The sequence below is a fragment of the Choloepus didactylus genome, chromosome 1 (assembly GCF_015220235.1).
Source record: "Choloepus didactylus isolate mChoDid1 chromosome 1, mChoDid1.pri, whole genome shotgun sequence".
Classification (NCBI taxonomy): Eukaryota; Metazoa; Chordata; class Mammalia; order Pilosa; family Megalonychidae; genus Choloepus; species Choloepus didactylus.
In genome coordinates, this window is record NC_051307.1 from 78,432,749 (window position 1) to 78,448,074 (window position 15,326).

General features: G+C 36.2%; 1 protein-coding gene across 1 annotated transcript; it reads left to right on the forward strand.

The window, feature by feature from the left end:
* The first annotated feature begins 1,400 nt into the window (after window positions 1-1,400).
* Window positions 1,401-11,077, forward strand: GTPBP8 (GTP binding protein 8 (putative)). The gene is made up of 6 exons (XM_037835558.1): window positions 1,401-1,774; window positions 3,323-3,421; window positions 5,132-5,262; window positions 6,286-6,385; window positions 7,368-7,486; window positions 10,454-11,077. The coding sequence occupies exons 1-6, from the start codon at window positions 1,439-1,441 to the stop codon at window positions 10,530-10,532; spliced, it is 864 nt and encodes a 287-aa protein (XP_037691486.1). The 5' UTR covers window positions 1,401-1,438; the 3' UTR covers window positions 10,533-11,077.
* Window positions 11,078-15,326: the final 4,249 nt, after the last annotated feature.

Sequence of the window (15,326 nt, forward strand, 5' to 3'; positions counted from 1 at the left end):
CATATCAATGTTAAATTTCTTGAAGCTGAGAACTGTACTTGAGGTGATTACATAAGGAATATCCTTGTTCCTAGGCATGGAAATGGAAATATTAAGCATTTATGGAGTGTAATATATACAACCTATTCTCAAATGTTTAAAAAATAGACAGATACACATAGAATGATATGGCAAGTGTGGCAAAATTTAAAAGTTGGGTGGATCTGAATATCTGCATGGATGGATGTTGAAGTTTTCTGTGTATGTTTTGTATTATTTTTTCAACTATCCTGTAAGTTTGAAATTATTTAAAAATAAAAAGTTAAAAAAAAAAAAAGAATCTAAATGCTGACCAGTAGGAGAATGGGAAGATAAATGTAATAATATGCCTCCATCAAAAACAATCATGTAGTCACTCTGTATTGATAAAGATTTCCAAATATCAAAAGAAAAAAAATTAGACTATCAAACAGTATTTCGTGTTAGAATATATACACAGGAATATACTATCCAAAATTTTGGGGTGTATACAATAAAGTGTTTTACTACTAGGAAGTGAGGCTGGGGGATGGAAGGGAGCCTCAAAAGATCAATAAAAATTAAGCTGGCCAACAGTAGGTCTAGTTCAAAGTCCTTGGTCCTGCTCATTTTGTATCATATCATTCAATAATTGTACTAATTAGTTACTAAAAAACCTAGGGAATCACTTAAGAATCCATGAGTTAACATTACTCCGCTGTTTGCTGCTGACATTTTAGAAGACTTAAGGTCTCACACAAGGAGTATTCTCCAGTTATTCATTTCATAATATAATGCGGGTATCTCCCATTCCACCAATATCAGTTTGAATTGCTTTGAGAAGAAACTTTTGAAATAAGATGTTATTACGGAACTTCTATGAAACAATTCCGTAACGCCAGTGCAAAACTTTTTTTAATTTCTAAGAAATATTAAAAGTTTAATGGCATTTCCTGGAATCATAGAGAGGGCTGAAAAAGGAACGGTTCCTCCCCTGAAAACGAGGAGCTGTTTCAACCACATTTCTCACCAGTCCTTTACTTTTTACAAAAGTGTTTTTCCTAATGATGTTTGCTTACGACAAACATCGATCCATAAGACAAACAGAAACTGAAGATAAAACACACCGGAACCACAAAAAATTCACAACGCCTTCCCTTGAACCTGAAGGGCCACACGACCAGGTATTTCTTTTCGCCTCTGGAAACCGTTAAATATCCTCCCCAGAACGACGTACAAGTTAAAGGCACAGTCCTCAGGTGTTACAGGAACCCAGCAGGCCTAGGTAACACCTGCCTCCAGCACCTTAGGATAACAGCTTAGGCTAGAAACCAGCGAGGCCAATAGAGACTACAATACCCAGCAGGCACAGCGGAGCGGGTTTACGCACGCGCAGCGCCCGGGTACTAGGTGGCGGCGCGGGGGCTTTTAGGAGAACAAAATGGCAGCATGGGGGTTACGGCTTGGAGTGGCTAAGCCCTCAGAAATTGGGGCTGTGATGGGGCGCGTGAACCGAACTTACAGCACGTCCCCGGTCTTCTCTGAAGTACTACGGCTGCCGAAGAGGCAGCTCACGAAGCTGGTGTTCCCACTACAGGAACTCGAGCGGCATCTTGTATCGGACCCGAGGCCCGACCTTCACCTGAGGATTTTCGACCCGAGTTTGGAGGACATAGCGAGGGCCGAGGACGTCTTCACGCCCACTGCCCGACACCGCATCGAGTACGTCAGCTCAGCTGTCCGCCTGGACCACGCTCCAGATCTCCCCCGTCCTGAGGTGAGGACTGCAACTGCTCACTTTGACCTGCATACAGATGGTGTTAGAGCTCGAACCAAATCCTAAACAGCCCACAGATGGTGCAGGCTTGGGCAGAGGTTTTGCTATCACATTTTTTTTGTCATCAAAGGGAGAGATATTTTCAAGCTTTGTGTTAATTTTCTAGCTTTGTTTTGACAAGTATAATTATTTTAACTAAATAAGCGTGTATAGTTTTAATTACTTTGGTAATGAATATAGAAGACTTTAAAAGGTTGTAAGACCCAAACTAAACGTTTGAAGAATTAACTCTGTCCTTTTATTATCCTTTTGCTCTTTAATTGAAATAGGGAAAACATGCCAAGACAAATGTTTCCTTTTTGACAAAGTGAAGAATATGAGGAAGACAATAGTTTCACAAATGAGGTGGTCCTTATCAGTATGTAATTTTCACACAATCTAAATACCCTATCATATGTGAACTATTTTTAAGCAACTTCTATTAATAAGTGTGCATTATTGTTATTAACTTATTCCATGAGTGTGCATTTCATGCGTGTCCTTCAGTTGAATAACATTTTGTTCCAAGTCTGCTAAAAGAATGCTCAATTCTACTTGTAGTACTTGTAGTAACTGCAACACTGCACTGAAATTTTTCTTCTAAATACATTTAGAACTGCTGTAATAAATTGTGTAAACAGAGCTCAGAGAGTACATAAATTATTTAATAAGAAGGACTGACCTCAGTTTTGCAAAGTATGTAACATCCCAAGTCTCCAATGGTATTGATAACTAAAAATGCTGGGGGGTGGTGGTGAGAAGCTGTAGTGTTCTTATTCAGAACAATTGGTTGGTATTGTTCTCTCTTAAATGTCAATGTTAAAAAGAAAAACTGTATGTATTAGTGGTTAATATCAAGAATGTTTTGTTGCTTTCCACATTACAGAGGATTAAAGGGAAAAAGCTTCATTGGGACAAGACGGGTCAAGGGAAAGAAATAACTTCTTAACTACGGTGGTATCAGTGTTCTCTGGGAGTTTGTGGGAAAATGTAGTTCCAAGCTTAGTCCTTTAGAGCCAGTTTTATTGAAATGCACTTATTATTATTATTATTATTTTACTTCAAAAGGCTTTGTAAATGTAGAATGCTAATAGATGTTGCAAAAATCTTGAGTGGCATATTGTATTGAAAGCACAGGTTCTGGGCTATGGATGTCCTGAGTTGAGTTCAAATCCCAACTCCTTCACTTTCTAGCTGTATAATTTTTGACCTGTTATTTAACCTCTTGTGGCCCCTGGTTTTCTCATGTGAATATTACCTTCCTCATAGAGATGTTGTAAAAGGTAAATAAAAAAATCTATGGAGAGTGCTTAGAACAATACCTGGCACATGGTAGCTATTCAATAAACAATTAGCTCTAAGTTAGAATTTGAGGTTTGACTAAACATTAAGCCGCTTTTTACATGGGTTGGCAAGACTACAAATAGTTTGACAATTTTGCAGCTAATACAACATGTAATAAAATATATATAAACTAGTACTCAGTTATCTTCTTTTTTCTTGTTTAAGGTGTGTTTTATAGGCCGAAGTAATGTTGGAAAATCTTCCCTAATAAAGGCTTTATTTTCACTGGTCCCTGAGGTTGAAGTTAGAGTCTCCAAGAAACCGGTATGTTGAAATTTTTAAATATGTCTGGACTATCTCTGAATTGGCTAACTTGAATAGTAAATGTTGGGTAGTACATGAAATCATGACTGCTAAGTTCCTAGAGAAGTAACTTCTTCCAAACAAGTAGTAAAGTAAAGCATTTCATTAATGACAGTATATTTCTCTGAAGAAAAGGAGATATGGCTGGATATATCTTGAGGAAATCTTCATCAAAATCTTTTCCAAGAGTTGTCAAAAAGTATTCTATTGACATTCTCTGTTTGCATCTATGAGAGCAATTATCTAGTTCTACACTGATTTTAGGGGAAACAGCTTTAAAGGCTTGTTTTTTCCCTTCTATATTTTATACCTTGCTAACTCTCATATATGTATACACCAATGAGGCAGTCTCCACTTAACCCAAGGCCACATTATATGCTTATTGTCCTAACCCGTGTGCTGTAAGAGTTTTCTATCATTTTATAATTCCTCTACTTCCTCCTCAATAATGCAGGCTCTATCAATATCTGAGATACCTTCTCAAAACTCATCTCCTCCCCCACACACACAAACACACACACACACCTTATTACCTACCCATGGCAACACCTTTCCTCCAACCCTAATGCTCACTGCCCCCTTTCGTAACTTGGGAACCCTTTAGGGAGGCTTCACTATAGTTTTCTCTTCCTTCTTACTTCCTCATGTAATTAATTCTCTGGTCTCTGGCTCCATTGCTTATGACTAGCAGAAATGGAGTTTTGATAAAACTGTTACCCTTCTGTAAGTAACCATCCTATCTTTTTCTGCCTCACCAAATAACGCAGCTAAACTATCACTTCTAGGTAGGGAGGTTCCCTTCTTGCTGTGAGAGAACAGTGGAGGGAATGTATTCTTGACATTCCCAATCTGTAGTTCTAAAATCATTTTCCTATAGTTAGACAAATAAGCTGACCATTTATAAAAATCTTTCCTGTGAAAATATTCTAAATTCCAAGCAATTGACTAACTTTTAAATTGTGTAACTTAATCTCTCTTTTTCTGGTTTGTAAATGTCCCATGAACACAAAACCATGAATAAACCACTTTTTACCATTTTCACATCAATTTTATTTGTATGAATATTTATAATTATAGTGTAAATACATGCTTTCAAAAAATTATTGAATGAAAGCACTAAAACCCAGCTAATTAAAGATATGCAGAACATCTTGATTTTAGAAAAGCGATAAACTAGGTATAATAAAATAGCAGACTTTGGATCTACGTTGTATGAAAACCAGTATGACTATGGGTGAGCATTTTAACCTTTCTGAGCCATAATTCATTTCTCTTTAAAGTGGAGATACATTATTCATCAGAGAATAATGACTAATGCAGTCACACATTTAAAACATGGTGACTTTTTCATTTTTCATTGAGAGAGTCAGTGAATTAGGAAAGACTCTAAAATATTTAGCCTACATGTTTCTAATACAAAGTTCTTAAGTCACACAGATTCTATTCAAAAAAAAAAAATTGGAGAGAAGAAATATTGTAATCTTATCACTCCAACTACCTCCCTTCTATCTTCTTTTTCTGTACCATTATCAGCATAGCTAGGAATTTTCATGGAATATTTAGGCTTTTACTGTATATTTGCTTGTTTACTAGGTAGAAAACATTTTGAGTCGTGAAACATATAAAAAGACATATTTTAAGATACACATTTTTTTCCGTTTACTTTATCAGGGTCACACAAAGAAAATGAATTTTTTCAAAGTTGGAAAATATTTTACATTGGTGGACATGCCAGGTTATGGCTATAGAGCACCTGAAGATTTTGTTGACATGGTAGAGACCTATCTAAAAGAACGAAGGAAGTAAGGAAGAATTTTTCTTATAATAGTTATACATTTAACCCCAAAGCACTTTTTCATCTCTAGAGCATTCTACAAATATTGAACACTTCAGTTTTATGAGCTAACTAATTTTAGAAAGTCCATTTTATTCTCCTTACAATATTCTGTAACATATTTAGGACCAAAGTATGTACCACTTGTTTGATTTCTGCTTGTAGGTTAGCGTAATCTTAAATTCAAGTGTTTTTCTAAATTGAGACTATAAAATGTACTTCAGCAGAGTTAATTTATTAATTTTTTAAAAACCAAACTCTTAGCTAGCTAATTTTGAAAATGAAAATTGTTAATGTGGCATTTATCAGATTTTAGTAAACTTCATTAAATTCTAATCATTCTTAAAATACTTCTGACATCACATCCTCAGTAAATCTTTTCTTGTCTGTAGATAGTCAAGTAAAAAGTTCAGTTTCAAAAATTGCACAATATCTAGAAAAACTAATGTTAAACTTGTGAAGTGTAAAGAAGTGTGTACAAGTACTTTGCTTATTGTAGGTTTGTAAGCTGTCAGTTTTCATAGAAATTAAGATGAAATGTTTACATAAGAAATGCAAAATATGTGTCTAGCTCCTGCTTTCTGTAAGGGTACTTTAAAATAATTCTAAGAAAATTAAACCTTTGTATGATAACTTATAGTTAATTGGATTCATGGCTTTTTCTCCGACTAGAGTATATGCTTTTGGAGGAAGGAACTCACTCATCTTTGTATCCATTCCCAAGCAGAGTCTACATTCAATATATGCTTATTAAAATAAATTAATATTTAGTGAGTTTACTTATCAAAAGTAAAAAGCATTGAGACCTGTTGGACTATTGGGTGAACTTACTGGTGGATTCAGAATTCATTTTCCCCTAAGAAATTTTTTAAGTTTGGATTGAGAAGTATTCAAAGGAAAATTTCTTAGTCTAATGGGGGTTGGGGAGGAAGGGAGAAATGAATGAGTTTATTTTATATTGTCATTAATTTTCATTTCTACATTCTTATAGTTTGATGAGAACATTTTTGTTAGTGGATAGTGTTGTTGGAATTCAAAAAACAGACAATATTGCCATAGAAATGTGTGAAGAATTTGCATTACCTTATGTGGTAAGTACTTCTTGTGAACCATGGTTGCAGTTTGAAACACAAATTCTGTGTGTGTATATGAGTGTGTGTGCTTTTTAATGAATAAACAGGTCTTGCATCCTTAGAAGATAAACCAGAGTGCCTTTTTATAATCTTTTCAGTTATCAGCTGTTAGTATTAAAATAGGTTCTGTGGCACTTTTATTCTTTTCCTGCTCTCAAATTTAAGTTTTTGAAATAATGGTCAAAGCAAAAGCATCCTTTTTAAGCTGTTGATTTAGTGTAGGTAAGTGCTTTTCTTTTTCATGTGTGTGGGGAGGGGGGTTGGGTGGATGAGGGGTGTTTTAAGGCATTATAGGCTTTTGTAGAAAACATGTCAGTAGTTCCTTAACAGCAGCTTGGCAAATAGTACCTATCAGAATGCAAGTAAAACAATTGCAACTGAAAAATGTGCTAAACCAATTTGGAATTTATGAACCATTCCAAGAACCTAGCAGGCTCTAGCACACATTAGTATGATTTTTATGTTCTTAACAAAATTTCTGGGAATATCTTACCAGTGTTCTTTCTGTTGTTGACATAGAATAGAGTACAGACTAGTAGGTTGGCATCCCCAATAATTTTGCTTTGTGAGGCTTCCAGATAAAATAGGACTCTCTAAGTTCCTTTCTAATGAAAAGTGAAGAAACCAAAGGCTGTAATTTGGTTTCAAAAAAATGTCAGAAAACCATGAAAATGTAGCAGTGGAATTTAATGCAGATAGCAGAAACATAGTGTATACTTTATACATTGCTTACATTAACTCAGTTTTCATAGCAACTCCTTTAGGAGAGTATTGTTTTTATTTTATAGATGGGGAAACTGAGGCACAGAGGTTAAGAAACATGCACAGACACCTAGTTGAAACTAAAAATTGTAAATTAATAGAAAATATATAGTTAAAAGGTGTAAACATGTATACTAAGAAATATTTCTAATGCTTAAAAATAAATATTTTCTTACAGATGGTATTAACAAAAATTGACAAATCTTCCAAGGGACATCTTTTAAAACAAGTGCTACAGATTCAGAAATTTGTTGACACTCAAACACAAGGATGTTTTCCGCAATTGTTTCCTGTAAGGTAAGAGTTGAATTGTTGTTATAACTTTATGTACTAAGGACTTTTATTATTATATCTGTTTCTTAAATTGAGGTATAACTTAAGGTTAGAGGAATTTGGAAGGCTGTACACTTAGCCATGATTTGTTAGTACAATCCTTTAGCACATTTATTTTTCCCTTCCCTCTGTTCTTTCTTCCTTCTGCTGGTTCTTGCTGAATCTTCCCTGTAAGCATTTTATTCACTTTCTAACTCAACCTAGCTCAAACCTAGATCACAGCAGAAGTGAAAACTTTTTATCTTTTAAAATCAGGTGAACAATAGCTGTGATAAAAATGTTACCATCCCTTTCTCAACTCCATAGAAAAATAACATATCCTTATAGTAGACAGCTGATAAACGCTGCAAGGGAGAAAATTTTTCATTTAAAAGGGACATATATAAAGTAAAAATGTTTCATGTATGTTACAATTAAGCTTTGGTAGCAGAGGGACTAGTTATTTCCTGAGCTGGTTAACTTTTAAGATATTATGATGTAGTTTAATGATGAAGCATGGACCTGTACTTTCATTGTGTACCTTGAGTACAGTAAGTAACTTGTTCTTTTGGAAGGCACTAAGCTAGTTGCTATGAGAAAATAATAAATCCAAGTAGCATTTGGTTGTATATGAAACTCCCCTAGCAGTCATTTTAGGTTCCACCAATCTAGGTGAGATTTAAGTTGTTTGGAATTATGAAGATGCTTGTCAAAATCCCTCTTCTTTCATTCCTACAAAATAGTCTTCTCTCTTGACTTACATTCATATATTTATCATGTTCATTTGTCTGTATCCCATATATACAATGGAAACTCCTAGGGGCAGGAATAAAATCCTAATTCTTATTAGAGCCCTGAGCATCATCATATAGAAACAGCTATTTCTTTGAAACATTCACTAAGAACTAAGCCATGCTTCGGCTGAAAGATATAGTATGGGCAAATCCTGGCTTAAACGCAGTATTTGTTGGGAAAAAAAGTAAGTTTTAGTTGACTGTAAGCTGAGTTTGTATTGACAGTATGAAGTGACTTGGGAATAATTGCCAGTGTTTTCTGGGGCTACACTAATAGAATTATGGTGTTCAGAACAAGGTAATGATTAAGCAAAAGTCTCACACTGCCGTGAGCTATGTGCCACTCGACCAGTCAGGGCAGACTGTGGCTTGGCAGTAAGAACAATTAGAGTTATGTGAAAACAGATGCACTTAGAGGAGGTTATCACAACTAGATAATTCAAAACACTTGAATCCTCTCAGGAACCATCCCTATTTCACAGATAGGGTTACAAGTCACAGAAGTTAAGTGAACTGCAGAGTGGCATTTGCTGAAATAAAAAGAGCATGAGCCTTAAGGTTGGATACCCATGGTTTTGCATGGTTCCTCTACTCCCTGGCTACTGATTTTAAAGCAACCTATTTAATTTTCTGAGTATTTTCTCACTGGTAAAAACTGATTATTAGAAGGATTAAATAAAATATATTGTGGCTAGTGTACAAACTGTAGGCCCAGTAAATGTTAGCCGTCTTCCTTGCCAAAGGCCAAAGAGTGTCAGTAAATAGCAGGATTGCACCCACAACCCAAGTTATGAGATTTCCAGTACTTTTTACCAGCATTCTTTTTTATTACATGCCAGCATTCACTGCTGCATGATCCCAAAATCAGTACTTTTGCCACACTCCCCAGATGTGACCAGGGCACTGCACTCAGAATCTCATGGGAGCCTAGTGGTTTCAAGAACATCAGTGTTTGCTATACCACAGTGACAATATATAGCAGGAAATTGGAAGGCTGTACCTGTAGCTTTCAAAACCCAATTCAAAAAGCAGAGTTCTCTATACTCCTTGATTTACCAGCATGGACCAAGCCCCAGTTGTTCTTTCCTGAAGGGGAATCTGGCCTATTCACAAAGCGGTTATTATAAAAGTCAGGTTTTATTTCCTTCTCTTTTGTGTATTCATAGGGGAAAGGTGGAAGGGTTGGGTAGACATGAAGTCCAGTGAGGTTTGACCTTTAAACTTGTAGACAAAAGGTAAATACTAGACTTCGTGCTTTCATGTCTGAACTCTGCCGCAGCAGGGTAGAGAAATACAAATGGTGAATAGCTCCTCAGGATTGATGCTAGAATCAGTCTATTAGTATTTTTTATAAATGGTATGGAAGAAGTAATAAGTGGGTACACTAGATGTGTTTCTGTGGGTTTCTCTGTAATGATATTCCAAGTAGATAAGAACTGACTCTTAAGAACAGAGGAACTTATGAGTTAACAGATATGTGGCAAATGAGATCAAGGTGCCATATTTAGTGGGCAGAATGTCCAACTTGTATCTCTCCTCTAAACTGTATATGTATGACTTCATTCATTCAAGAACTCATGGTCTATTTATAAGCATCCTGTTTTGGTCAAAAATTCTAACATGCTGGACTTCATCAAAAAGGGAATTCACAGTAGAGCAGAAAATATTGTATCTGTATATAAAATCATAGTGTATCCATGCCTGAGAAACCATGTGGTCAGTCTGCGTCCCGCAGTATGGGTGGATAGATAGACGGACAGACGGATGGATGGATATAGTAACAGATAAATAATAGATACACAAATGGTGATGGTAATTTAAAAAACTGAAAAAGATGTAAATTTTCAAAGTAACTAATTTTTTGTCACAAAAAGTACAAACTAAAGAGATCAAGAATTTGTCTTGGGAGAGTGAAAGCAAAGTAGAGGTATGGTAAAATATTTAGTATCATAAAGGAAATGGATTAGATGATGTGGGTCATCAGATTTTCAAATGCTGGAAGCAGAAACTGGGAAAGAGAGGAAACAAAATATTAACAGACATCTGCTTCATACATGGAACTCATAAGATTTTGTAAGTACTTTTTTTAAGCTGAGGTGAAGTCAGATCTGTTACTATCTTTGAAATAAGGAAGAAAATTTTTCTTTTCTTTTCACAGTGCTGTGACCTATTCTGGAATCCATCTGTTGAGATGCTTTATAGCAAATATAACAGGAAATCTTAAGACTAATGGCTAAAGATTCCAAATTTTTATGCCAGCTGGAGTTAAACACCTAAAAGAATTTCAACATTGTTTTATATGTTGTGTGTTTGAAACTTATAAGAGAATTGCTTCTGTTTCAAAACCTGTCTTCCCAAACCAGGAATGAATTTGTGTCTGGGAAAAATAATTTATAAATAATTGGATTATGCTGTTCATTAGAACAGATACTAGCTACTTTTTGACAAACTGACAAACAAGAGCAAACAGAAATCCATAAAATGAAAACTTACTACTACTGTGTAGAGAAGGGTTTGCCATGTTATTTATTGGGCTTTTGTCTTTTAAAGAAAATGTCTATTATGTATACTTTTTTTCTTAATTTTTTATTTATTGAGATTGTTCACATACCATACAATTATCCAAAGATCCAAAGTGTACAATAATTGCCCCCAGAACCATCATACAGCTGTACTATTATGTATAATTTTAAATATTAAAAGGGACTAGGTAAATGGGGCTGTTTTTCAGTTAAGTATTGATAGGTAGGTTGATAAATAAATCCGCCTGTGTATACTATAATTTATCATGTTTCTTGAATTTTTATTTGAATATATAAAAACCATTATTCTTGCAAAAATTTGTAAGTTGTCCATGCTGGAAACATCAGTCATTTCTTGCTGAGTTTATTCACCTTCATAGGTATAATCAGAAGACCAGAATTCAAGTTCCAGTTCTAATATGTATTAAACCAAATTGCTTGAATTCTCTGAGTCTTATTTTTAACTAACCTCACAAATTATGAAGATTAAGATGGTATTACATGGAGTAACATATGAAAAGAACATCCGCAAATTTGTAAAGTGAAACCAACCAAAGAATACAGCAAAATTCATAGGTAAATTTATCACAGAAAACATCCTATCATGGGGTTAGTAACTTTTTCTTGAGTGAAAGACAAAATTTTCAAACAAAGAAAAAACTGGCTTTAAGTGTGAAAACTGATTTGCTAAAGGCAAGAGAAAAAAGTTGGTAGGACAGTTTAGAAGTGGTACATTAGGATTCAGAATGGAAAGATAAAGCCTCACTTTAAAGTTAATGGAAAAGATTTTTTGAAGTTACAAAGATGCCACTGACCTATTCATAAATGGCTTAGCTTTTCAAAGTGAGGCTGAATATTAAAAGATTAGAGCTATAGCACTGATTTAAATGTTTATTAAAGCCATTAAACAACTTGGTGGCTCTTTTAAATAAGAACTCAATTCTGAATATATTTTCACATTTGTTTTATAGTTGATAAAGGCAGTCTATGTTATCCTAACTGGCAGTGTTTTAAGTAGAAAAGACTTTTTACTTAGGCAGTCATGAAGTATTATATATGAGGATGAAAATTATTTTTGAAGGTCATCTTTCTGAATGCCAGTGTTAATTTACTGGTTGCCTTGGCCTTGGTTCCCATAAAAGCAAGAGCCTGAGACAAAAGCTTGCGTGCAGATAGTTCATTTGGGAAGTGATCCCAGGAACTAGAGTGACAGATGAATGAAATGGAAGGAAGGAAAGCCAATCAAGGACACATTGAGTTGGCCACCACTAAAGACCACTAATGCTTGATCTTGAGGGACCCTCTGAGAAGCCTTGTGAAATGTGCCTCTGAATTGTCTGCGGGGGGGGGGGGGGGGGGAGGGTTGCCCCACAACATTTTGAGGTCATACAAAGCCAAATACCAAGCAGTTCCTGCAGCTTGTTAGAAGCCAGGGTGGAGGGGTTGGAGTGAGAAGTCCTTGGAGCAGGTGGCAAGGTGATGTCCAACCCAGCTCAGAACTGGTTGCCACAGTAGTGGCTAGGGTAAAAACACCAGGGCCCCACGCCAACTTAGATGGCAGAGTGGGATGCTTCAGGACTCTGTCACCCCACAGAAGCTTTGAACCGGCAGAAACATCTTTCTTAAGGCTCCAGAAAACAGTTAAAGGATTGCAGTAACAGGACAAACACCAAATCAAGAAAAGAGGCAGAGTTTTTTTAAAAAAAAGCCTCCTGGTGCTCTGGCTGGTCCTCCCCCACCCTCACTGGCTCAGCAGAAAGTTGGCCCATGCTTCCAGTGTGGAGCCATGGTCCTGATTCCTGACGGAGCAGAGTAACACTTGTGCACATATGCTGAGAGCATATATGTCTGGCCCAATCAGTCTGGTGATGGCCTGAAAGACTGCCCCAGAACTTGCTCTATATGTAGAAGGGAACTCACTGAACTCATAGAATGCTGTGGGAGAACAGTCAAGTTTGCTGCCTGGGGCAAGGAATTGCTGACTATAGGACATAGAATGCAGTGCCTGAGACATAAAGAAACATTCCTAGGGAAGAGGAGACACTGGTATCTGTGTACACAGGAATCTTAGGGCAACATATGCAGCACAGAAAAGATCAGGGAGGCCCCATGCCTTGCTTGGAGCTACTTTCCAAACTCACTATATGGATAGCACTGGCACCGGTTAATCTTCAAAGACTGAGAAGAGTGTTCTCTCTCTTCCTTTTTTTTTTTTTAGCTCCCAGCATTAGAAGAAAGCTCTGTCATAAGACTAGCTAGATACGAGCTTAAGGAACAGACACCTCAGGGTCTAAATTTTAGCCATAACACACTAAAATAGCAAAATATCCAGGTTTCAACAAAAGATTACAAAACATACAAAGAAACAGGAAGTAATGAGCCAGGCAAAGGAGAAGAGTAAAGCATTAAGAATCATAAATGAGGAGGAACAGACCTGGGACATTACAGACAAAGACTTAGAAATTTGTGGTCCTAAATATGCTCAAAGAGATAGAGATAAAGGGAAACATGGACAAAGAACTAAAGGAAATCAGGAAAACAAAAAATAAACACAAAGAGAATATCAAGAGAGAGAGAAATTACGTGTGATGGTTTAAAGCTGTATGTACCACAGGAAAACATGTTCTTAAATCTAACCCATTACAGTGGGTGTGAACCCACTGTAAGTAGGACTTATTGATTAGGTTACTTCAGTTAAGGTGTACCACCTCATTCAGAATGGTTCTTAAACCTCTTACTGGAGTCCTTTAAAAACGGAATGAATACAGAGAGAGCAAAAGAAGCCACAGGAGCAAGAAGCTGATAGCAGCAAAACCCAGAAGAGAAGAGAGAGACCAGCAGACACTGTCATGTGCCTTGCCATGTGGCAGAGGAGCCAAGGTTCACCAGTAGCTGGTCTTCAGGAAGAAAGCACTGCCTTGATGACGCCTTGATTTGGACATTAGACACTAACCATAAGCGAGAATTCCTATTGTTTAAGCCGAACACATTTCTTGGTATCTGCTTTAAACAGCCTAGGAAACTAAAACATTATGAAACAGAACCAAACAGAGCTGAAGTCCACAATAACAGAAATTTAAAATTCCCTAGAGTGGTTAAACAGCAGATTGGAGCTGGCAGAAGAATCAGTGAACTTCAAGATAAGGCAGTTTGAAATCATCCAGTCTGAAAAAGAGGAAAGAAGAAACAGGAACAGTGCCTAAGGAAACTGTGAGACACCTTCAAGGTTACCAACGTATGCATTGTTGGAGTCCCAGAAGGAGAAGAAAAGAGAAAGGGGCAGAGAGAATGTTCAAAGAAATAATAGCTGAAAACTCCCCAAATTTAACAAAAGACATGGACACAAACATCTAAGATGTTCAATGAACTCCTAACAGGATAAACACAAATAGACCCACACCACACCACGTTATAATCAAATTTTGAATGCCAAAGACAAAAAGAGAATTCTGGAAGCTGCAAGAGGGAAGGAACATGTCACAAACAAGAGAGCTTCAGAAGATTAAATGCCTATTTCTCATCAGAAACCATGGAGGCAAGACGGCAGTGGGAAGACAAAGCGCTGAAAGCAAAAAATTCCCAGCCAAGAATTCTGCATTTGCCAAAACTGTTTTTTATAACTGAGGGAGTTATGATTTGTCAGTTTTCTTGGGGTATGGTGGGAACATATTGGAAGCAAAGTAGTTATCTTAGGTTATTTGTTTTTCTTAATCCTTTGCTTTGTTTGAAATGTGTTTTGTGGTTGTTTAATTTTTTGATAAAGTTTAAAAAAAAAAAAAAAAAAACTGAGGGAGGAATTAAAGCATTCCCAGATAAAAGCTGAGGGACTTCTTCACCACTTGACTGGCCCTGTAACAAATGCTAAAAGGAGTTCTGCAGGTTGAAAGCAAAGGACACTAGACAATTAACTGGAAGCCACATGTAAAAATAAAGATCTCTGGAAAAGATAATGACATAGGTAAATTTAAATACCTGTATTACTGTATTTTTTTATTTGTAACTTCATGTTTTGCTTCCTGCAGGATTTAAAAGGCAAATGCACAGAATGTAATGATAAATCAATAGTTTGGGTCTTACAATGTATAAATATGTAATTTGAAAAGAACTACATGAAGGTGGAAGGATGGGTATGGAAACAGTTTTCTATACTACTGAAGTTGTTAAATTGGTATCAAAGCAAACAAAATTGTTATAGATTTAGGATGTTTAAATTTAAGCCCATGGTAACCACAAAGAAAATATCAGAGAATGTGCATCCTATAAAGACACAAAGTAGAATACAGGTTATCAGGGGTGGGGGACAGAGGCAATGGGAAGTTAATTTAAAATGAGCACATGGTTTGTATTTGGGGTGAAGGGAGAGTTATAGTAGTGGATGGTGGGAAGGGTACCGCAATATTGTGAATGTGATTAATACCACTGGATGATATGCTTTGGGAGGGGTTGGGATGGGAAGATTTATGTTGTATGTGTTTCCACAATTTAAAAAAAAAAAGAAACGGAAGAGAT